This window comes from Pristiophorus japonicus, chromosome 13, assembly GCF_044704955.1.
Source record: "Pristiophorus japonicus isolate sPriJap1 chromosome 13, sPriJap1.hap1, whole genome shotgun sequence".
Taxonomy (NCBI): Eukaryota; Metazoa; Chordata; class Chondrichthyes; family Pristiophoridae; genus Pristiophorus; species Pristiophorus japonicus.
In genome coordinates, this window is record NC_091989.1 from 79,180,798 (window position 1) to 79,206,299 (window position 25,502).

A 25,502-nucleotide genomic window follows, 5' to 3' on the forward strand; every position below is an offset into this window, starting at 1 on the left:
GCTCCTATTTTTTTGGAGCAACTAAAGTTTTTTGGAGTATCTTAAAAATCGCAATTCTGTCCATTTAATTTGCTCCATTCTAAGTGAGTTAGTTAGGTTTTTTTTTAGGTTTTTTTCAAAGGGGGACGTTACCAGCCACTTACACCTGTTTTGGCCATTTAAGCAAGTTTAGACAACTAAAAGTTACTCCAAACTAACTTAGGCCAGCGTATGTGGCCACTTGTGTCTGCACAGAAAAACCTTGCGGTGAGCTAAGAAATCAGCGCAGGTAGCCAGAGATAGGGGTGGGGAGGGAAGTGAGAGGACGTTGTAAAGCACTAAACACCTTCACAACAACATTAAAGAAGCATAAATACATTTAAAGCACCAAACACTAAACAATGCACAAAAAAAGCAGTCAATAACAAATAAAAAATACAAGGAAGCTGAGAGGACCTACACCGAGCACCAAGACTTACAAAGCACGAAGCAAAGCACAAAAAGTAATAAGTAATGAATTAAGAAATATAAAATAGAAGGAACCCTGCATCTAAAGCACCAAGACTTACAAAGCACTAAACAAAGCACAAAAAGTAATAAGCAATTAATTAACAAATGAAAAATAGAAGGAACCTTGCACCGAAAGCACCAAGACCAAAGTAATAAGCAATCAATCAATCAATCAATAAATAACAAATAAAAAATAGAAGTCCTACCTTAGGGAACGCAGCGGGCCGCCGATGAGGGAGCCCATTCAGCCAGGACTAGGGGCGGTGTGCTTTGGGCCCCTCCCATACAGCCTGCAGAGCGTTGAAGAGATTCGGGCTGCCAGACTCTAGCGCGCATGTGCACAAGTCCCGGCACTGTTTTCAGCGCCGGGACCTGGCTCCGCCCCCCACTGGATGTGGTACGCTACGCCGAGGCCGAAGATGTCCTGAGGAGCGGGGAGAATTTCTCGGTAAATTTTAGGCACGGATTTTCTTCTAAGCAGGGGGCGGGGGGGGCAAACTTCGGCCCAGAGTCTCTGGGCTGTTGCATATCAAAATTGTGGTTGGGGCTGTTTTAAGGAAAGAAGTGTAGCTTAGAGGATGCATGCTTGATTTTTGAAGAATGTGTCAATGATACACAAATGGGTAGATGGGTAGGCTTGCTGGACCAGGTGGTCTTTCCTGCCTTTTTTATATGTTCGTAGCCCAATATACCTGAGTTTTTTTTCCAGAGGATAATGTATTCTAATTTGATAGTAATTCCAATGTAATGTTCTTTTTAGACTGCATATAAGTTGGAACATTATCCAGTGGCAAAGGTAGCTTTCTCAGTGCTATGGAATCACTTCGTCTCAGAGGCATCACTACCACCTCCAGATACATGGTTTATTTCAAAGAAGACAGATTGGTGCATCATTCAGAAAAGGTAGAAATGTTACAAATTCCACTCCAAAGTACAATTTATTTTCCCCAAAAGATTAATTTTAATATCATTAGCCTACTCAATTTGGATGCAGTATCTTCATATCTCATTCAGAAATTAAAGCAAATTTTAAGATAAATAAATGTAAATTTTATTCAAGATATTTAATTAAAAATCTGATAACTCCTCTCGCACTTCTTATCTGAACAACTTGACGTTTTAAAAAATCACATATGGATCACCTTTTTTCTCATTAGCAAAATTTGAAATGTAGGAATTTATAATGTAAACTCATTTTTTGTTATTGTTCAGTGTGCCACTGTGTTCCCACAAATTTGACAAAGTACCACATAATAGACTTGTTAGCAAACTTAAAGCCCATGGGATTAAAGGGACAGTGGCAGTATGGATACAAAATTGGCTAAGGAATAGAAAGCAGAGGGTAGTGGTGAATGGTTGCTTTTCAGACTGGAGGGAAGGTTACAGTGGAGATTCCCAGGGTTGGTATGAGGACTACTGCTCTTTTTGTGACATATATTAATGACATTGACTTGGGTATATATAGAAACATAGAAATTTACAGCGCAGAAGGAGGCCATTTCGGCCCATCGTGTCTGCGCGGCCGACAAAGAGCCGCATGGTCCTTGATCAGCAGCCCTGAAGGTTACATATAAACCTATGATCAATGACAGAAAGGCAAAGAGCATCCAGCCCAACCAGTCCGCCTCACACAACTGCGACACCCCTGATACTGAAACATTCTACACCCCAACCAGAGCCATATGATCTCCTTTGTAGAGGCAAAAACCAGACAAAAACCCAGGCCAATTTAGAGAGAAAAAATCTGGGAAAATTCCTCTCCGTCCCACCCAGGCAATCGAAACTAGTCCAGATCACCCTGGCTGTATTCGATTCCCTGCATTTAAAACTGCGTTGGCCAACAAAAGGTCATCCAGTCTATTCCCAATTATCAGCTCTAGGTCCCTCGTAATAGACCCTTCCACCAATGGAAATAGGCTCTTACTGTCCACTATGTCAGGCCTCTCAATATTTTGTACACCTCACTGAGGTCTCTCAACCTCCTCTGTTCCAATGAGAACAAAAGAGTTTAGCAGCTTTGAAAGTAGATAAGTACCCAAGCCTGGATGAAATACATCCCAGGCTGTTGAGCGAAGTAAAAGAGGAAATAGAAGAGGCTTTGACCATCATTTTCCAGTCCTCTTTGGACATGGTGCTGGAGAATTGGAGGACTGCTAATGTAGTACCCTTGTTTAAGAAGGGAGAAAGGAATAGGCCGAGTAATTATAGGCCTGTCAGCCTAATCTCAGTGGTGGGAGAATTATTGGAAAAATCCTGAAAGACAGGTTAAAGCTGCATTTGGAAAGGCAAGGATTAATTAGGGACAGTCAGCTCGGATTTGTTAAGGGAAGATCGTGTTTGACTAACCTGGTTGAATTTTTTGAGGAGGTAACCAAGAGGGTCGATGAGGGTGGTGCGTACGATGTAGTATATATGGACTTTAGCAAGGCTTTTGATAAGGTCCCACATGGAAGACTGGTCATGAAGGTTAAAGCCCATGGGATCCAGGGCAAATTGTCAAGTTGGATCCAAAATTGGCTTGGAGGTAGGAAGCAAAGGGTAATGATTGATGGATGTTTTTGTGACTGGAAGGATGTTTCCAGTGGGGTTCCGCAGGGCTCAGTACTGGGTCCCTTGCTTTTTGTGATATATATCAACGATTTAGATTTGAATATCGGAAGTATGATTAAGAAGTTTGCAGACGACACTAAAATTGGCTGTGTGGTTGATAATGAAGAGGAAAGTCATGGGCTGCAGGACTACTGGTCAGGTGGGCGGAGCAGTGGCAAATAGAATTTAATTCAGAGAAGTGTGAGGTGATGCACTTTGCGAGGGTTAATAAGGAACGAGTATACACATTAAGCAGTAGGCCACTTAATAGTGTAGATGAACAAAGGGACCTTGGAGTGCTTGTCCATAGAACTCTTTTTGGGAGGAAACTAAAACATTAAATCGTGTCCCCCCGATCTGGGGGACACACCAAACATTTTCCAGGCCCTTTTTATTGTGTTTTTTTTTTTGTGTTTTTGTTTTTTTAGTTTTTTCTTTGGGCACTAAAATCATATTTTTTTCTCCAAGTGCCCCCTATAAAAGGGGAGGGGGACACTAAAAACACCGGCAATTAAAACAAATTAACTTTTAAAACATAAAATCAAATTAAAATTTGGTTGCCGGGCGTGATGATGCACTCCAGTCCCTCCGGTGCCCACCTCTCGCGGAAGGCCGCGAGCGTACCGGTGGACACCGCGTGCTCCATCTCCAAGGACACCCTGGTGCGGATGTACGCGCGGAAGAGAGGCAGACAGTCAGGCTGAACGGCCCCCTCGACCGCCCGCTGCCTGGACCGGCTGATGGCACCCTTGGCCGTGCCCAGGAGCAGTCCTACGAGGAGGCCCTCGGATATACCCGCTCCCCTCCGCACAGGGTACCCAAAGATCAGGAGTGTGGGACTGAAGTGCAGCCAGAATTTCAGGAGCAACCCCTTTAAATAATAAAACAGGGGCTGCAACCTCGTGCATTCGATAAAAACATGGAACACGGACTCTTCCAGACCGCAGAAATTGCAGGCGGCCTGGCAGCCCGTGAACCGGCTTAAAAATTTATTGCACGGCACTGCTCCATGCACCACCCTCCAGGCCAAGTCCCCGATAAATAGTGGGAGGACTCCCGCGTAGAGTGCCCTTCATCGGGGACCCCCGCCTCCTCCGGACGGCAAGATGGTACGCCATACCGTGTCCAGACGGCAGGCGAGGATGGCAAAGTTGAGAGTGTGCAGGAGCAGCCCGTACAGGAAACCCCTCCGCGCGGAACTGAAAGGCACGGAGGAGATTTCCCTGAGGCGGCTCAAGTTGTGAGGCGCCGGCTCCCGAGGGAGGTTCCGGGGTTTGGCGCCGATGAGGAATTCCGTCCGGACGGGGGTCAGTTCGGATGGGATCTCCCCGCGTGCTTGAGCCTCCTCGATGCACCTAACGGAGTCAGGGCCCAGAGCTGTTTTTAGCGACTCGATGGCATCGGCCGCGCGGCGGACGTCGGCCGAATTTAGGCGCCGCGCCAGCGTGTCTGGCGCCATCCAGCCCGCTCCTCCGCCATCGAGCAGGTCCCTGACCCTGGTCACCTCACCAGCCACAGCCCTCTCGTCCGACTTCCACCTAAAACCTCGGTCGTGGAGGTACGGATTCCTGAGCAGCGGCTCCTGCAGAACGGCCGCCACTCCAGCCGGTGGAGAGCTGCGCTTGGTGGAGTCTTTGTTCCAGACCCTGTTGAGTTCCTTGTAAAAGACAAGCAGCTCCTGGACGGTGGTCCTGACGCCTCCCATGCTCACAAACAGGAGCTGCATGTCGTAGTTGAGGCCGTGCTGCTGGCGGAAGAAATACGTCGCCAGAGCACGCCACCTAGGTGGGGGCTCGACGTAAAGGTATCTCTGCAGGGTCTGAAGACGAAAAGTCGCGAGCTGGGTGCTGACGCACACCAACGACTGACCGCCCTCCCCAAGCGGGAGACTCAAGATCGCGGCAGAGACCCAGTGCTTCCTGTTGTTCCAGAAGAAGTCCACCAGCTTCTTCTGTATCTTGGTGACAAACGCAGAGGGAGGGGTCAAAGTGACCAGCCGGTACCACAGCATGGCGGCCACCAGCTGGTTTATGACTAGCGCTCGACCCCTGTAGGACAGCACTCGGAGCAGTCCAGTCGAGCGCCCTAGGCGAGCGGCGACCTTGGCCTCCAGCTCGTGCCAGTTTGCCAGCCAGGCTTCCTCGTCGGGGCTAAGGTAGATTCCCAGATAGAGGAGATGGGTCGTGGTCCAGGCAAAAGTCCTGAGTTCCTCCGGCAGGGAGTCCACCCGCCACTGACCCACCAGGAGTCCGGAATATTTCTCCCAGTTGATTCTGGCGGAGGATGCGGCCGAGTAAGTCTCCTGGCACTCACGCATCCTCCGCAGGTCAGCGGGATCCTCTACCGCGAGGAGCACGTCATTGGCATAAGCCGAGAGGACGACCTCCACGCCCGACCCTTGCAGAGCCAGTCCCGTCAACCTCGTCCGCAGGAGGCGCAGGAAAGGCTCCACGCAGATGGCATATAACTGGCCGGACATGGGGCATCCCTGGCGCACCCCTCTCCCAAAGCGAAGGGGCGCTGTCAAGGACCCGTTAACCTTAATCAGACACTCCGTGGCGGCGTACAAAAGTCGGACCCGGGCGACGAAATGCGTCCCGAACCCGAAAGCGCGCAGAGTCCTGAACAGATAGTCGTGATCCACCCTGTCGAACGCCTTCTCTTGGTCGAGGGATAGGAAGGCGACCGACAGACCAGACTCCTGGGAATGATGGTTAAGGTCCCGGACCAGATGGATGTTATCGTGGATTGTCCGGCCCGTGACCGTGTAGGACTGGTCGAGGTGGATCATGTGGTCCAGCATGGCGCCAAGGCGAGCAGACATCGCCCTGGCGAAGATTTTATGGTCCGTGCTGAGGAGGGAGACCGGGCGCCAGTTCTTAAGGAGGCAGAGATCGCCCTTCTTAGGCAGCAGGACGATGACTGCCCTGCGCCAAGAGAGGGGCATCTCTCCGGTCGCCAGACTTTCCCCCAGGACCTGCGCGTCGTTGCTCCCCAGGACGTCCCATAACGCCCTGTGGAACTCCATGGTCAGTCCGTCCAGCCCCGGGGCTTTTCCCCTCGAGAGCCGGTCGAGGGCTCCGGTCTGCTCCGCCAGGCTAGCGGAGCTTCCAGATTTTCGGCGCCCTCAGGGCTGACCTTCGGCAGGTCCTCCCACAAAACTCTACGCGCTTCCTCGCTGGACGGCTCCGGAGAGAACAGAGCCCCGTAATATTCAAGGGCCCTGTTGTTGACGCCCTCCGGATCCGAGACGAGAGAGCTGTCGTCGGCCAGCAACGTCAAGAGCTGCTTATGGACACTCTGTCTTTTTTCCAGCGAGTAGAAGAAAGGGGAGCCGCCGTCCAGATCCCGCAGGAACCGGATCCGCGACCTCACGAACGCGCCTCGGGACCCGACGAGCTGCAGGTCCTTCAGCGCGGCCTTCTTCGCTTCGTACACCGTCCGCAGGGCCGGGTCCTCGACGACTTGACCGTGACGGGACTCCACGTCCTCTTTTTCTAGGCGCCCGACCCTGGCCGTCCGCCTCTTGGTCGACCCCCTCGCGTACTCTTGACAGAAGACGCGGACGTGATCCTTGCCCACATCCCACCATAGCCTCAAGGAGGGGAAGCCCCCCTGCTTCCTTCTCCAGTCGGCTCAGAAATGACGGAACGAGTCCTGGAACCGCACGTCCTCCAGCAGCTGGTTGTTAAAATGCCAGTACGCGGACCCCGTCCTCGCGCGGAGTGAAGCGAGCTCCGCCCACACCAGGTGGTGGTCCAAACATGGCACCGGCCGCATGGAGGCCGCCGGGACGCAGGAAACGTACGCCCGAGACACGTAAAGGCGGTCGATTCTGGACCATCCTACTCCAGGCCTCACCCAAGTAAAGGCGCTGGAGTCGGGGTGGAGATTTCGCCAGACGTCCACCAAGTCGAAGGACCCGACCAGGTCCCTCAACTTCTCGATAGCCATCATGCTCTGCGGGGCACCGGAGCGGTCCGTCGCCTCGAGAGTGCAGTTAAAATCCCCCCCGAGGACAATGCAGTCGCCGACGTCGACGGAGCCAAGAAGAGCGGACACTTCTTCGAAGAAGCGCGCCTGCTGCGGGCCGGGCTGAGGGGCGTACACGTTCACGAGATGGAGCGGCACGTCCCTCAGGTGAACCGTGAAGTGCAGCAAGCGGCCTGGCACAGACTCCTCGACCCCCAAGATCTCCGGCTGAAAATGCGGGGCCAGCAAGATGGCCACCCCACAAGAAGTGGCGGTGAGGTGGCTCATGCGGACCTCTCCTTGCCATTCCAGGAGCCACGTGGCTTCGTCTCCCGGAATGGTGTGGGTTTCTTGCAGGAAGCACACCGCATATTTCCCCTCCCGCAGGAGCGAAAAATTGTTAAATTTACGGCGTGCCTCTCTGCCGCCGTTGATGTTGAGGCTGGCTATGGTTATCTTCATGACAAAAGCATAGTGCAACCTCTACCTAACCTATTGTGGGGGGGGGGAGTGGAGTCGTTTGTTGACTCCCACTCCCTCAGCAGCCCAGCGAGGAACCCTTTGAGCCGGCACAGCTCAAGGCCTTGCGCCTTTGATAAGGGCCCGCCCGTGGCCATGGTTTTAGCAGCGGCGCGGACGGAAGCGATGAGCAGCCCCGGCTCGAACCATTTTTCCCGGGCCAGATGGGCTCGGTTGCGGCGACCCTGGCACTGGGCCAAAAAGTCCCGGAGTTCCTTTACAGGAATGAGGGGGGACTCAGCGGCGGGCACGAGGAGATCCACCGCCTCACTGGCGATGGACTCTAGATCTTCTCCCTCGTCCCCCACCGAGTCCCCGTCCTCCCCCGGGAGGTCGCTGCCAGCAGCCGGCCCGTCGACCGCACGAGGTACGGCAAACGGCCCGGCCACTCCATCCGACCCTGGCTCTGCCCCGATCCCATCCCCAGGATCGTCGGCAGAGGAGTCCCCACTGGGCTCTTTTACAAGTGGTACTGGGTCAGGAAGCGACAGCGGAAGGGGTTCCTACTCCGCCCAGGAGCCGGGGAACATGGAGAGACCCGGTCAAAGAAATTCTCCAGGTCCTCCAAGTACCCCAGCTCCAAAGTAGGGGGCGAGGGTTGGTGTTCTTCAGCCTCCTCGCCGCCACTCCCCAGCCCAGCGTGTACAGAATCATTAAAATTGTTCACACTTTGTAATTCTTCCGGGTCGAGCGATTCCCGGGGGAGGTTGGTTAATAGCTGGGCGGGCTCAGGTTCGGCCTTTTCGGCCCCGCCCGCCTCAGTCCCCGGGACGCTCGACCCGGCGGCAACGCATTCCTCCGCTGGCCCCGTGCCCCCCACGACAGGCAGATCTTCCACGCCATCCCCGGGATGCAGAGGCTGGGCAGCCTCGATTGCCCCACCCTCCCCGGGGACAGATTCCTCTCGCCTACGGCGCAGCTTGGGGGCGCTGGTGGGGGACGCGGGACATGCGGCGGGCACCGACTCCTCCGCGGAGGGATGTTGTTCCCCCTCCGCCTCATTGGAGCGGCGCCTCCTTTTGTTCCTGGGGGGGCACGGAGGCAGGGAGACCTCCATGTCTGCCGAGGCCTCCTGCTCCACTCCCCCCTTTTCCTTCTCTTGCCCGCGCCTGAGCCCCTTTGTGTGATATTGGTCAAGGGCTCGGGCACGGGCTCAGGGCACCCCGCGCTCACCGGTGACAGGGTTGGGCTGAGCGCGGTGATCAAATTGTCTGGCGCACTGAGGGGACCTGCCTCGAGGTGTTTCGCCTTCCTCCGCGCCTTCTTTCCGGTCGTATGCTCTCCCTCCCCCCCGCCGGAGGCCGTGAATACAAAGGCCTCCGACGATGCCCGCTCTCCTACGGCTCCCGGTACGCGGACGCAACTAGGGGAGGGGTGGCGGCGGCGCCAGCCTTGGCCGCCTTCGGTGGTTTGGCGGCATTGGAGGCGGGGCAGTTCTTGCGAACGTGTCCCACCTCCCTACAGGCATGGCACCGCACGCCATCCGACGTCCAGAAGACGCGGTAGGCAGTCCCCTCGTGCACCACATTAAATGATCCCTCTGTTGTCTCCTCCCGCGCCAGTCGGACAAAGAGCTGCCGGCGGAAGGAGAACACGTGGCGCAGGCTGTTCTCCCTGAGGCCGAGCGGTATGGGGTTAATCCCTGACCTTACCTACCCCAGTTGGTGTAGGTGAGGGAGGAGGAGCTCAGCGCGAACAAAGGATGGGACGTTTGAAAGGATGACCCTCTGCGCGGTGGCCTCAAGAGGGTCCACCGGCAGGAACGTCCCGCCCACCGTGAGCCCCTTTTCAAGGGCCAGGGACACCGCCCGCTCCGACCCCAGGAACGACAATGGCCGAGGGGCCGACTACCCCAGCCATCGCCCGCACGCACTCCTCGATGCTCATAGTGGGGTGAGTGTCGCTCTTGATCCCGTGTTTTTTTGTGATTAATCTGAAAGGTGGCAGGGCAGCAGGAGGCGCAGGAGGCACCGTGGATGCGGACGCCGCCTGCGCATATGTCCTTGCTGGCCCCGCCACCAGCGTGGATGGGGTCGCCATCACGGGGTCCCTTTAAGGGCTACACCCACCCCAAGTCACAGGCCTTAATAGTCTTAAATGGCCTCGTTGGTGTTTGAACAGAGGGAGCTCTGAAAGAGGCACACCTCTCCCCTAGTTGACGATTGGGGAGGGGCCTTTCTCCCTCTGCTCACTTGTCTTGTAATTGATTTCCAATTAGGAGAAAGGGGCTCTCAGAGAGAGAGGGGAGAGGCAGAGAGACTGACAGAGAAAGAGAGAGGGGGGTGGGAAAGAGGGAAGCTGTGAGGGCAGGTCTCCCCTCACAGTGATGGGTGGGTGCACCCCCCAGATGGTAAGCAAAAAACAAAGTCTTTGGGATGGTCTTCGGGTGGGGGGAGAAGATGTCTTCACCTGGGGCAGCTGGAGCCACCCAGGCACAGCACTCCCAACGATGTTAATTGGGGCCTGAATGAATCTTCGGCCAGGTAGCGCCAGCTATCCCAGGCTAGGCAATGGGGGAGGGGTGCTTCAGTGGTGTGTGGGGCCTAGTTGTGGGCAAGACCCCCACACACACTTCCACACACACACACCCCCTGCGATGTTCCGGCCCTCGAAATGGTCTTCTTTCCTCCCCCCACCGATACAACAAAGTCTTTAGGGGAATGCACCAAAATACACCCACCTTTGGATGATGAAGTCTTTCCCTCCTTCCACACTGGATAGTAGTTGTTCTTTTCCCCCTCTCTCCAACTCTTTGTAAAAGTAATAATGATGTTGAATTTTCTGCTCTCCTCCTCTCCCTCTGGATGAATTGGAATTGTAGTAAGCCCCTTCCTCCTCTTCCTGGGCTGTTTCACAGGGCTCACAAAGGCCTTCCAGGCAGGAGCAACAGCAGGGAGCTCCTTCTCTCACTACAGCACAGCTCCAACTGATTAGGCCACGCCTCCAACAGCTCCACCATTGGTCCACAGCTCCCTGGAAGTTGCAGGCCAGGTGGATAAGGTGGTTAAGGAGGCATACGGAATGCTTGCCTTTATTGGCCAAGGCATAGAATATAAGGCAGGGAGGTTATGCTTAAATTGTATAATACTTTGGTTAGCCCATTATAGGAAGAACGTGATTGCACTGGAGAGGGTGCAGAGGAGATTTACTAGGATGCTGCCTGGAATGGAGAATCTTAGTTATGAGGACAGATTGGATTGACTGGGTTTGTTCTCATTGGAACAGAGGAGGTTGAGAGGAGACCTCATCGAGGTGTACAAAATGCTGAGGGGCCTGGACATAGTGAATAGTAAGGGTCTATTTCCAATGGTGGAGTGGTCTATTATGAGGGGGCATAGTTTTAAGGTGGTTGGTGGAAGGTTTAGAGGGGATTTTAGGGGGATTTCTTTACGCAGAGGGTTGTGGGGATCTGGAACTCGCTGCCTGGAAGAGTGGTTGATGCAGAAACCCTCACCACTTTTAAGAGATGGTTGGATGGGCACTTAAAGTGCAGTAACCTGCAGGGTTACGGACCTGGAGCTGGCAATTGGGATTAGACTGGATGACCTTCTGTTGGACGGCGCAGATGTAATGGTAAGTACTGCTGGGAATAGAATATGGCCAGGGTAATCTCCTGGACTAGTTTCGTTCGCCTGAATGGATCGGAGAGGAATTTTCCCAGATTTTTTCTCCCTAAATTGGCCTGGGTTTTTATCTGGTTTTTGCCTCTCCCAGGAGATCACATGACTCCGGTTGGGGTGGAGTGTAGATGTTTTCAGTATAAGGGGTGTCGCAGTTGTGTGAGGCGGACTGGTTGGGCTGGGTGCTCTTTGCCTTTCTGTCATTGTTCATAGGTTTATATGTAAGATTTAGGGCTGCTGATCAAGGGCTGTGCGGCTCTTTGTCGGCCGTTGCGGACACGATGGGACAAAATGGCCTCCTCCTGTGCTGTAAATTTCTATGTTTCTATGACAATAACAATATTCCAACAGTGAATAGTCAAGGGGCTATAGTGGGGGAGCAACTTAACACAATCACAATCACTAATGAGGTGGTACTCAGTAAGATGTTGGGACTAAAGGCAGATAAATCCCCTGAACCTGATGGCTTGCATCCTAGGGTCTTAAGAGAAGTAACGGCAGGAATAGTGGATGCACTGGTTGTAATTTACCAAAAATCCCTGGATTGTGGGGAGGTCCCAGTAGATTGGAAAACTGCAAATGTAACGCTCCTATTTAAAAAAGGAGGCAGATAAAAAGTGGGAAACTATAGACCAGTTAACCTAACATTTGTGGTTGGGAAAATGTTGGAGTCCATTATTAAAGAAGTAATAGCAGGACATTTGGAAAAGCATAATTCGGTCAGGCAGAGTCAGCATGGATTTATGAAGGGGAAGTCATGTTTGACAAATTTGCTGGAATTCTTTGAGGATGTAACGAACAGGGTGGATGAAGGGGAACCCGTGGGTGTGGTGTATTTGGACTTCCAGAAGGCATTTGACAAGGTGCCACATAAAAGGTTACTGCACAAGATAAAAGTTCACAGGATTGGGGGTAAAATATTAACATGGATAGAGGATTAGCTAACTAACAGAACAGAGAGTCGGGATAAATGGTTCATTCTCGGGTTGGCAATCAGTAACTAGTGGGGTGCTGCAAGGATCAATGCTGGGACCCCAACTATTTACAATCTATATTAATGACTTGGAAGAAGGGACTGAGTGTAACGTAGCCAAGTTTGCTGACGATACAAAGATGGGAGGAAAAGCAATGTGTGAGGAGGACACAAAAAATCTGCAAAAGGACATAGACAGGCTAAGTGAGTGGGCAAAAATTTGGCAGATGGAGTATAATGTTGGAAAGTGTGAGGTCATGCACTTTGGCAGAAAAAAATCAAAGAGCAAGTTATTATTTAAATGGAGAAAGATCGCAAAGTGCTGCAGTACAGCAGGACCTGGGGATACTTGTGCAAGAAACACAAAAGGATAGAATTCAGATACCGCAAGTGATCAAGAAGGCCAATGGAATCTTGGCCTTTATTGCAAAGGGGATGGAGTATAAAAGCAGGGAAGTCTTGCCACAGTTATACAGGGTATTGGTGAGGCCATACCTGGAATATTGCATGCAGTTTTGGTTTCCATATTTATGAGAGAATATACTTGCTTTGGAGGCAGTTCAGAGAAGATTCTGGAGATGAGGGGGTTGACCTATGAGGAAAGGTTGAGTAGGTTGGGCCTCTACTCATTGGAATTTTAAAGATTGATAGGTGATCTTATCGAAATGTACAAGATAATGAGGGGGCTTGACAAGGTGGATGCAGAGAGAGTGTTTCCACCGATGGGGGAGACTAGAACTAGGGTGCATAATCTTAGAATAATGGGCCGCCCATTTAAAACTGAGATGTGGAGAAATATATTTTCTCAGAGGGTTGTAAATCTGTAGAATTCGCTGCCTCAGAGAGCTGTGGCAGCTGGGACATGAAATACATTTAAGACAGAGATAGACAGTTTCTTAACCGATAAGAGAATAAAGGGTTATGGGGAGCGGGCAGGGAAGTGGACCTGAGTCCATGATCGGATCAGCCAAGATCGTATTAAATGGTGGAGCAGGCTCGAGGCGTCGTATGGCCTACTCCTGCTCCTATTTCTTATGTTCTTATTATGTCGACCGATTGGTGAAATGGGCAGCCACACGGCAGATAGAATTTAATGCAGAGAAGTGTGAAGTGATACCTTTTGGTCAGAAGAATGAGGAAAGCCAACATAAACTAAATTTTAAAGGAGTTCCCGAACAGAGAGACCTGGGCGTGTATGTACACGAATCTTTGAAGGTGGCAATACAAGTTGAGAAGGCTATTAAAAAATGCAATCGGGATCCTTGGCTTTATTAGTAGAGGAATAGAGTACAACAGCAGGGAAGTTATGCTAAATCTTTATAAAACACTGGTTAGGTCTTAGCTGGAGTACTGTATTCAATTCTGGGCACCACATTTTAGGAAGGATGTCAAGGTCTTGGAGAGGGTGCAGAAGAGATTTACTAGAATGGTACCAGAGATTAGGGACTTCAATTATGTAGAGAGACTGGAGAAACTGGGGTGGTTCTCCTTGAAGCAGAGAAGTTTAATAGGAGATTTGATACAGGTGTTCAAATCATGAACAGTTTTAAGAGAGTAAATAAGGAAAAACTGTTTCCAGTAGGGTTTTTAACCAGAGGACACAGATTTAAGGTGATTGGCAAAAGTACCGGAGGCGGCATGGGAAAACATTTTTTTATGCAGCGCGTTGTTGTGCTTGGGAATGGATTGCCGGAAATCGTCGTGGAAGCAGATTCATAGAAACATAGAAAATAGGTGCAGGAATAGGCCATTCGGCCCTTCGAGCCTGCACCACCATTCACTAAGATCATGGCTGATCATTCCCTCAGTTTCCCTTTCCTACTTTCTCTCCATTCCCCTTGATTCCCTTTAGCTGTAAGGGCCATATCTAACTTCCTCTTGAATACATCCAATGAACTGGCATCAACAACTCTCTGCGGCAGGGAATTCCACAGGTTAACAACTCTCTGAGTGAAGAAGTTTCTCCTCATCTCAGTCCGAAATGGTCTACCCCTTATCCTACGACTGTGTCTCCTGGTTCTGGACTTCCCCAACATCAGGAACATTCTTCCCACATCTAACTTGTCCAGTCCCGTCAGAATCTTATATGTTTCTATGAGATTCCCCCCTCATCCTTCTAAACTCCAGTGTATAAAGGCCCAGTTGTTCCAGTCTCTCCTCATATGACAGTCCAGCCATCCTGGGAATCAGTCTGGTGAACCTTCGCTGCACCCCCTCAATAGCAAGAACTTCCTTCCTCAGATTAGGAGACCAAAACTGAACACAATATTCCAGGTGAGGCCTCACCAAGGCCCTGTACAACTGCAGTAAGACCTCCCTGCTCCTATACTCAAATCCCCTAGCTATGAAGGCCAACATACCATTTGCCTTCTTTACCGCCTGCTGTACCTGCATGCCAACTTTCAATGACTGATGTACCATGACACCCAGGTTTTGTTGCACCTCCCCTTTTCCTAATCTGCTGCCATTCAGATAATATTCTGCCTTCGTGTTTTTGCCCCCAAAGTGGATAACCTCATATTTATCCACATTACACTGCATCTACCGTGCATTTTCGTACTACCTAACCTGTCCAAGTCACCCTGTAGCTTCTTAGCGCCCTCCTCACAGCTCACACCGCCACCCAGTTTAGTGTCATCCGCAAACTTGGAGATATTACACTCAATTCCTTCATCTAAATCATTAATGTATATTGTAAAGAGCTGGGGTCCCAGCACTGAGCCCTGCAGCACTCCACTAGTCACTGTCTGCCATTCTGCAAAGAACCCATTTATCGCAACTCTCTGTCTGCCAACCAGTTCTCTATCCATGTCAGTACATTACCCCCAATACCATGTGCTTTGATTTTGCACACCAATCTCTTATGTGGGACCTTGTCAGAAGCCTTTTGAAAGTCCAAATACACCACATCCACTGGTTCTCCCTTGTCCACTCTACTAGTTACATCCTCAAAAAATTCCAGAAAATTTGTCAAGCATGATTTCCCTTTCATAAATCCATGCTGACTTGGACCGATCCTGTCACTACTTTTCAAATGTGCTGCTATTTCTTCATTCTTTAATAATTGATTCTAAAATTTTCCCCACTACTGATGTCAGGCTAACTGGTCTATAATTACCCGTTTTCTCTCTCCCTCCCTTTTTAAGAAGTGGTGTTACATTAGCTACCCTCCAGTCCATAGGAATTGATCCAGAGTCGATAGACTGTTGGAAAATGATCACTAATGATCACTATTTCTAGGGCCACTTCCTTAAGTACTCTGGGATGCAGACTATCAGGCCCTGGGGATTTATCAGCCTTCAATCCCATCAATTTCCTTAACACACTTTCCAGACTAATAAGGATATCCTTCAGTTCCTCCTTATCACTAGACCCTCGGTCCCCTAGTACTTCCGGAAGGTTATTTGTGTCTTCCTTCGTGAAGACAGAACCGAAGTATTTGTTCAATTGGTCGGCCATTTCTTTGTTCCTCATTATAAATTCACCTGAATCCGACTGCAAGGGACCTACGTTTGTTTTCACTAATCTTTTTTTCTTCACATATTTATAAAAGCTTTTGCAGTCAGTTTTTATGTTCCCAGCAAGCTTCCTCTCATACTCTATTTTCCCCCTCTTAATTAGACCCTTTGTCTTCCTCTGCTGAATTCTAAATTTCTCCCAGTCCTCAGGTTTGCTGCTTTTTCTGACCAATTTATATGTCTCTTCCTTGGATTCAACACTATCCTTAATGTCCCTTGTTTGCCATGGTTGAGCCACCTTCCCCGTTTTATTTTGACACCAGTACAATTGTTGACGTTCATCCATGTGATCTTTAAATGTTTGCCATTGTCTATCCACCGTCAACCCTTTAAGTATCATTTGCCAGTCAATTCTAGCCAATTCATACCTCATACCATCGAAGTTACCTTTCCTTAAGTTCAGGACCCTAGTTTCCGAATTAACTGTGTCACTCTCCATCTTAATAAAGAATTCTACCATATTATGGTCACTTTTCCTCAAGGGGCCTCGCAAAACAAGATTGCTAATTAGTCCTTTCTCATTACGCATCACCCAGTCTAGGATAGCCAGCCCTTTCGTTGGTTCCTCGACATATTGGTCTGGAAAACCATCCCTAATACACTCCAGGAAATCCTCCTCCACCGCATTGCTACCAGTTTGGTTAGCCCAATCAATATGTAGATTAAAGTCACCCATGATAACTGCTGTACCCTTATTGCATGCATTCCTTATTTTTTGTTTGATGCTGTCCCCAACCTCACTACTACTGTTTGGTGGCTTGTACACAACTCCCACTCTCGTTTTCTGCCCTTTGGTATTCTGTAGCTCCACCCATACCGATTCCACATCATGCAAGCTAATGTCCCTCCTTACTATTGCATTAATTTCCTCTTGAACCAGCAATGCCACCCCGCCTCCTTTTCCTCTCTGCCTCTCCTTCCTAAATATTGAATACCCCTGGATGTTGAGTTCCCAGCCTTGGTCACCCTGGAGCCATGTCTCCGTGATGCTAATTACATCATAACCGTTAGCTGCTATCTGCGCAGTTAATTCGTCCACCTTATTCCGAATACTCCTCGCATTGAGGCACAGAGCCTTCATGCTTGTCTTTCTAACACACTTTGGCCCTTTACAATTTTGCTGTAATGTGGCCCTTTTTGCTTTTTGCCTTAGGTTTCTCTGCCCTCCATTTTTACTTTTCTTCTTTCTATCTTTTGCTTCTGCCCCCATTCTACTTCCCTCTGTCTCCCTGCATAGGTTCCCATCCCCCTGCCATATTAGTTTAACTCCTCCCCAACAGCACTAGTAAACACTCCCCCTAGGACATTGATTCCGGTCCTGCCCAGGTGCAGACCGTCCAGTTTGTACTGGTCCCGCCTCCCCCAGAACCGGTTCCAATGTCCCAGGAATTTGAATCCCTCCCTTCTGCACCACTCCTCAAGCCACGTATTCATCTGAGCTATCCTGAGATTCCTACTCTGACTAGCACGTGGCACTGGTAGCAATCCTGAGATTACTACTTTTGAGGCCCTACTTTTTAATTTAGCTTCCAGCTCCATAAAATCATCTTGTAGGACCTCATCCCGTTTTTTTTACCTATATCATTGGTACCTATATGCACCACGACAACTGGCTGTTCACCATCCCTTTTCAAAATGTTTTGCATCCGCTCCGAGACATCCTTAACTCTTGCACCAGGGAGGCAACATACCATCCTGCAGTCTCGGTTGCGGCCGCAGAAATATCTATCTATTCCCCTTACAATAGAATTCCCTACCGCTATAGCGCTCACACTCTTTTTCCTGCCCTTCTGTGCAACAGAGCCACCCACGTGCCATGAACTTGGCTGCTGCTGCTCTCCCCTGATGAGTCATCCCCCTCAACAGTACCCAAAGCGATGTATCTGTCTTGCAGGGGGATGACCACAGGGGACCCCTGCACTACCTTCCTTGCACTGCTCTTCCTGTTGGTCACCCATTCCCTATCTGGCTGAGTACCCTTTACTTGCGGTAAGTCCAATTCACTAAACGTGCTATTCACGTCATTCTCAACATCATGGATGTTCCTGAGTAAATCCACCCGCAGCTCCAGTGCCGCAGTGCGGTCTGTCAGGTGCTGCAGGCGGATGCACTTCCCCCACATGTAGTCGTCAGGGACACTGGAAGCATCCCTGACTTCCAACATATTACAGGAGGAGCATAACACGTGTCCACGCTTTCCTGCCATGACTTAACCGTTAGATTAGCTTAATTTGGCAACAACAATGATAAAGGAAAAGAAAAAGAAAACTACTCACCAATCACCAGCCAATCACTTACACCCTTGGCTGTGACATTACCTTTCGATTTCTTTCTACTTCTTTTTTGCCTCCCTGCTGCAGCTGCACCACCTGGCCTCCTCTCCGACGTCACGCTCCTAATCCCGCCGACTGATCGGTCTTTTGTAAGCCTCCCTGGACACCCACTCCGCCTCCTCGCCGATGTCCCGCTCAAACTCCCGCCGACTAATCGGCCTTTTGTAGGCCTCCCTGGACACCCGCTCCGTCTCCTCGCCGACGTCCCGCTCGAACTCCCACCGACTGATGGGCCTTTTGTTGGCCTCCCTGGACACCCGCTCCGTCTCCTCGCCGACGTCCCGCTCGAACTCCCACCGACTGATGGGCCTTTTGTAGGCCTCCCTGGACACCCGCTCCGTCTCCTCTCCGATGTCCCGCTCGAACTCCCACCGACTGATGGGCCTTTTGTTGGCCTCCCTGGACACACGCTCCACCTCCTCGCCGACGTTCCGCTCGAACTCCCACCAACTGATGGGTCTTTTGTAGGCCTCCCTGGACACCCGCTCCGCCTCCTCTCCGACGTCCCGCTCGAACTCCCGCCGACTGATGGGCCTTTTGTAGGCCTCCCTGGACACCCACTCCGCCTCCTCTCTGATGTCCCGCTCGAACTCCCGCCGACTAATGGGCCTTTTGTAGGCCTCCCTGGACACCCGCTCCGCCTCCTCACCGACGTCCCGCTTGAACTCCCACCGATTGATCGGTCTTTTGTAGGCCTCCCTGGACACTCGCTCCGCCTCCTCTCCGATGTCCCGTTCAAAAGCAAATTGGATAAATACTCAGAGAAAAAAATTACAGGGCTATGGGGAAATAGCAGGGGAGTGCGATTAATTGGATAGCTCTATCAAAGGGCTAACACAGACTTGATGGGCCAAATGGTCTCCTTCAGTGCTGTATGGTTCTATGGCTGTTATGAAATGGCTCCCAATGCTTCCTGAATTTTTTTTCAACTGCCATGTTTTCTTAATAACTGAAAAAAATCAAATTTCTTAAACTGTAATGTACTAATACATTGAAAAGGTAACAGCTGTTACTGAAATAATTGCAGCATCAATTAATAACCAGGAGCAGATTGACATATGTTTCTCAGAGGCAGCAGCAAATTCTTATTGTAGGAAACTGCCCGGCCCTGTACCATGTTCCACCCACTGGCGAGCTTCCAACGACAACGACAACAACTTGTTTTAACCGTGCACGTAGTAAAATGTTCCAAAGCGCTTCAGAGGAGTGTTATCATCCAAAATTTGACACTGAGCCACATACGGAGTTATTAGGATAGGTGACCAATAGCTTGGTCAAAGAGGTAGGTTTTAGGAGTGTCGTAAATGAGAAGAGAGAGATAGAGAGGTGAATAGGTTTAGGGAGGGAATTCCAGAGTTTAGGGCCTAGGTAGCTGAAAGCATGGCCGGCAATGGTCGACCGATTAAAATTAGGGGTGTGCAAGAGGCCAGAATTGGAGATGGGCAGAGCTCTTGGAGAATTGTAGGGCTAGAGGAGGTTACAGAGATAGGCAGGGTGAGATCATGGAGAGATTTGAAAACAAGGATGAGAATTTTTTAATTGAGGCATTGCCGGACCAGGGGTCAATATAGGTCAGCGAGCACAGGGGTGATGGGTGAATGGGATTTGATGTAAAGTATGATATGGGCACCAGAGTTTTCAGATAAGTCCAAGTTTATAGAGGGTGGAAGATAGGAGGTTGGCTAAGATAGCGTTGGAATAGTCAAGTCTAGAGGTAACAAAGGCATGGATGAGGGTTTCACCAGCAGATGAGCTGAGGCGGGAGCGGAGTTGGGCAATGTTATGGAAGTGGAAGTAGGTGGTCATTGTGATGGCGCGGATATGTGGTCGAAAGCTCATCTCGGGGTCAAGTATGACACCAAGATTGCGAACAGTCTGCTTCAGCCTCAGACAGTTGCCAGGGAGAGGGACGGAGTCTGTGGTTAGGGAACAGAGTTTGTGGCGGGGATCGAGAAATTGTGAGGGAGAAATTTCCTACCTAAGTGCCACCTGTTAGTGCAACATTAAGTAAAGGCCAACATTGACAGCACCAGGAGGGTGTTACACGGTAAGTTAGTGCTGCAGCTCCACATTGCCAACCCCAGAGGCAATTTTTTGACAGTAGCGCTGCAGTCATTTTTGGCGGCCAAGGGGTAATGATGGCAGAGTTGAAGGGGAGGGGGACAGTACCTGAGGAGAGAGACCGTTAAGAATATAAGCTAACATGGGGGCCAGGAAGAGAAGTTTGGTGGGAGTAGGGTCGAGCGAGCAGAAACACTGCTGGAAGCCTGCCAAAAATATTTAAATGAAGCTAACCCCAAACAATTTATTGGGGTCAATTATGGGTTAGTTGCCTAGGCATTAATCCCACCCTCCCACACTTCTGTTAGAGATTGTGCCACAGATGAACATTCTGTCTTCTGTTTCAACATACACATTGACCTGAAACGTTAACTCTCTTTCTCTCCCCACAGATGCTGCCTGACCTGCTGAGTATTTCCAGCATTTCCTGTTTTTATTTCAGATTTCTAGTACCCACAGTATTTTGATTTTGTCTATAGTTCATAATCATGTGCTTGCCACGTTAACTATGTTCACAATTGTTGATTTTTAGCTTAAACGGTATTGCTGTATCTCTGGCATCTCCCATCCTTCTGCGAAGTTTTCTGGGAAACATCTTCATTGATTCTGATATTAATTGCAAGGAAGAAGCTATTTTCTGTGACTCTCTCTCTGATAGTGGACCACTCTACAATGGACAAGTATGTTCTGCAGTAAAATTAATGACTAAATATAGATTTGGAAATTATTTATTTCTACAATAGGTACAGTAAGTTCAAACCATTAAAAAATATTTTCTTGCTAACTTAACTGAAGTTGAATAGTATTCACTGACAAGCATAGGGCTGATTTTCCTATTGGTTAGGGAAAATGGACATGGAACTGTTCCAGCGACTCCGTGACCTGACTGGTTTCTGACATTTTCCACCAGAAATGACATTACCTATATAGTACATTTTCCAAAATATAGGTGGTACATTATAACGGCATGTGAACGATGGGATGATATCATATAATGTATGTGCCATAGCAACGCTGGGTACCAGGAAGGAATCTGCAACCTTCACAACCAGCGTTGCTAAGGGGCGCAGGGATTTGTTTAGAGTTTAAATGTCCAGTTTGTCATCAATTACATTAGGCAACATGTGAACTTTAAAATCTTTTAAACTTTTTCCCAATCTTCTACTGGTAATGCTGACCTCAGCAAAGCACTGCAGCAATTTCCCGGCTGCCACCCGCCCCCCTTAACCTGGGGTGGGAACCCCAGCAATGCAATAAATGGCCCTGGTATTCCCCCTCATTATGCAAATGAGCCTGAATTCAGGGCATCGGCCAGAATCAGGAACATGGAAAAGGAGTGGGTGAAAGTCCAGTCCCACTCTTGCTCCGTCAAAGGTCCACTGTCACCTTCACTTGCAAGAAACTCAAGGGGCGAGAAATTCATTGCAGCCCCGTTTGGGGACGATAACATTTGAGAGGCAGGAAACTTAGGGTACCGCACGATCGCACAGAAAAAATGGAGCAGCACCGCGAAAACCAAGGTATTTTTTTTTTGATTTACCTCGGCCATCTCGCCTTTAATTATCATCCCGTTAGCAGCCGGCTGGCTGATCCACACCTCCTGCAGCTGCCGGTATTTTTTTCTGGCGCTACCGCAGGGGGCGAAACTCAATTTCGGGGCCGGGGCACTAATGGGGCACGCAGTGATGACGTCAGGAGATCGGGGTGCAAAGCTATAGCACCACCGCTAAACTACCGCCCATATGCCATATGGTGGGAGTTGTTGTCAGCGCTGCACCCAGTCGTTAGTGTATTTGTGCTCCATGTTGAATTTCGCCCCTAAGACCATTTTCTTGGAGTGATAATAATGGCCACAAAATTCAGCTCTGTGGGCATAGGGAGCTTGTGCTGGAGGAATGCAGATCGTGATGTCAATTACCGTGCAACGTTGATTTGACGCCAGCGCTGCCATTTTGGAGATCAACGCTCTAGCTAACTCTTAAGCTGGTACTTGTAAACACACGTTCAACAGCAGGAAAAGCCTCATCCCATTGGTGCTATTTAAAGGGATGATCACCTATTTGCATTAGTTGATGATTGATTTCTACTGGTTGTTACTGAGTTTGTAGAAGTGTTTGCTGGTTTCTAGAGATCTTTAAAATTTACAGAGAGTGGTGTGGCAGTTGCTGAAGGACTTTGTTCTGACTTCAAGGCTTCTGCACAGATCTCTTTCTCCATGACATGGTTGCACGCGCAAGTATTCCTCTTGGCCTACAGCATGACAGGGAGAGTGACCAGAGACAACACCAAGCAGGACAAGCTGCGGGAAGAGGAAGGAGGAAGGGGTGACGGGCTCTCAGCAGGAGGCGATATCCGTCCAAGGTGTTCAGAGAGCAATTCTCCTACCTGAACTTCAGTGGGAATCAGTGTGTCAGATGTCTGCGCTTTACCAAGGATTTCCTCACTGAAAACTGCCACCTGCTACACCCACAACTGCAACCTCTGAGCAGGGCGATGACCGCATTGCCAGTGGCTGTGAAGATCACGGTGGCCATCCACTTTTATGCGCGGGCTCCTTCCAGGCTGGAGCAGGAGATATTTGCAACATCTCCCAGTTTGCCATGCACAGTTGCATAAGGGAGGTAACTCTGGATTCCAAGTTAGCTGAATACATTTCCTTCCCTCTGGCCAGAGAGAAGCAGGCAGAGCAAGCACGCGGCTTCACGAGAATTGCAGGCTTCCCCATGGTGCAGGATGCCATTGATTGCATGCACTTTGCTTTGCGGGCGCCGTATGTATACTCTGTACCTCAACTGAAAAGAATCGACTCCCTCAATGTTCAGCTGGTGTGCGACCATAGAAACATAGAAACATAGAAAATAGGTGCAGGAGTAGGCCATTCGGCCCTTCTAGCCTGCACCGCCATTCAATGAGTTCATGGCTGAACATTCAACTTCAGTACCCCATTCCTGCTTTCTCACCATACCCCTTGATCCCCCTAGCAGTAAGGACCTCATCCAACTCCTTTTTGAATATATTTAGTGAATTGGCCTCAACAACTTTCTGTGGTAGAGAATTCCACAGGTTCACCACTCTCTGGGTGAAGAAGTTCCTCCGCATCTCGGTCCTAAATGGCTTACCCCTTATCCTTAGACTGTGACCCCTGGTTCTGGACTTCCCCAACATTGGGAACATTCTTCCTGCATCTAACCTGTCTAACCCCGTCAGAATTTTATATGTTTCTATGAGGTCCCCTCTCATTCTTCTGAACTCCAGTGAATACAAGCCCAGTTGATCCAGTCTTTCTTGATAGGTCAGTCCCGCCATCCCGGGAATCAGTCTGGTGAACCTTCGCTGCACTCCCTCAATAGCAAGAATGTCCTTCCTCAGGTTAGGAGACCAAAACTGTACACAATACTCCAGGTGTGGCCTCACCAATGCCCTGTACAACTGTAGCAACACCTCCCTGCCCCTGTACTCAAATCCCCTTGCTATGAAGGCCAACATGCCATTTGCTTTCTTAACCGCCTGCTGCACCTGCATGCCAACCTTCAATGACTGATGTACCATGACACCCAGGTCTCTTTGCACCTCCCCTTTTCCTAATCTGTCACCATTCAGATAATAGTCTGTCTCTCTGTTTTTACCACCAAAGTGGATAACCTCACATTTATCCACATTATACTTCATCTGCCATGCATTTGCCCACTCACCTAACCTATCCAAGTCGCTCTGCAGCCTCACAGCATCCTCCTCGCAGCTCACACTGCCACCCAACTTAGTGTCATCCGCAAATTTGGAGATACTACATTTAATCCCCTCATCTAAATCATTAATGTACAGTGTAAACAGCTGGGGCCCCAGCACAGAACCTTGCGGTACCCCACTAGTCACTGCCTGCCATTCTGAAAAGTACCCATTTACTCCTACTCTTTGCTTCCTGTCTGACAACCAGTTCTCAATCCATGTCAGTACACTACCCCCAATCCCATGTGCTCTAACTTTGCACATCAATCTCTTGTGTGGGACCTTGTCGAACGCCTTCTGAAAGTCCAAATATACCACATCAACTGGTTCTCCCTTATCCACTCTACTGGAAACATCCTCAAAAAATTCCAGAAGATTTGTCAAGCATGATTTCCCTTTCACAAATCCATGCTGACTTGGACCTATCATGTCACCTCTTTCCAAATGCACTGCTATGACATCCTTAATAATTGATTCCATCATTTTACCCACTACCGATGTCAGGCTGACCGGTCTATAATTCCCTGTTTTCTCTCTCCCTCCTTTTTTAAAAAGTGGGGTTACACTGACCATACTCAGTGAATTATGCAGGTCAATCCCTGGTACCCTGGCAGCAATCATGATGCCTTCATTCTGGGGCAGTCCGCTATGCCATCTGCAGTTGAGCCACCAGGACAAACCAGAGGATAGCTATTGAATGACCGGGATGTCCGTTAATAACATGGCTCATGACTCTGGTGCGCAATTCAACCATACATGGGCAGTATTCATATAACGAAAACCATGCTGCCACACAAAATATCATCGAGCGGAGCATTGCCATTGCCTGGACCACTCTGGAGGAGTCCTGCAGTACTCAGCAGAGCAAGTCTCGAGATTTGTGGTGGTCTGCTGCATGCTGCACAATCTCGTCAACATAATGAGGCAGCCCTTGCCACCAGCCATATGGCGACCAGCTGAGGAGGAGGAGCAGAAGAAAGAGGAAGGGAGGAGACAACCCCGACAGCCCCTTTCTGGCCGGACTGTTCATGATTGACTCATCCAGCTGTGATACCATTAAATTCAACTGCAGTAACACATTCACCAACAGTCCCACACCTTCCCTTCCCTCTGTCACTGCCCATCACAGCATTTGCTTGGCCACTATGCAAAAATAAAAGTCAACACAAAATAAACATTCCAAAACAAATTTAAAAATTAAATCATGCCATATTGCATACTAATGTAAACTAATTACCCTTGTGTATTCCCTTAGGGCCTGTCTTCCGTGTGGCTTTGCTTGTCGTAGTGTTCCTACGCAGTGCTATCCCAGTGGCTGCAGCATGGCGGCTGACTTTCATGTGGAAGAGACTGCAGATAGCCTTGGAGAATGACCTTGAGCAGCTCTGGACCTAGTTGTTATGTATGTAAACATTGTAACTGTGTAAGACTTGCCACTGGAGGGCGCAACTGTTGGAGGCCCAAGGGTCACCTGCACAACTCGCGCAAGGGAGTATAAAAGGTTGTCTGCCATGCTGCTTAGTCACTCTGGAGTTAAATTAAAGAGACTAAGGTCACATCAGTTTTAGCTCATAGTACTCAGTCTTGTGAAGTTCTTCCATACTTAACAATTGGCGACGAGTAATAGATTACGAACTTTCACGCGGTCATGGCTGCTGTTGGTATTTTAAAGAGATTTGTAGAGGGTGATGATTGGGAAGCC

General features: G+C 49.7%; 1 protein-coding gene across 9 annotated transcripts in view; it reads left to right on the forward strand.

Moving 5' to 3' along the window:
* The window catches only part of cfap54 (cilia and flagella associated protein 54), a 724,932-nt gene that overhangs the window by 225,526 nt on the left and 473,904 nt on the right, over positions 1-25,502 (forward strand). For 8 of the 9 annotated variants that reach the window (XM_070897703.1, XM_070897704.1, XM_070897705.1 and 5 more), the window contains 2 exons: positions 1,250-1,392; positions 20,607-20,754. The exons of the other annotated variant lie outside the window; for it this stretch is intronic. In XM_070897703.1, coding sequence (XP_070753804.1) covers positions 1,250-1,392; positions 20,607-20,754 — 291 coding nt within the window. The remainder of the gene's footprint in view (positions 1-1,249; positions 1,393-20,606; positions 20,755-25,502) is intronic. 9 annotated transcript variants of the gene reach the window in all.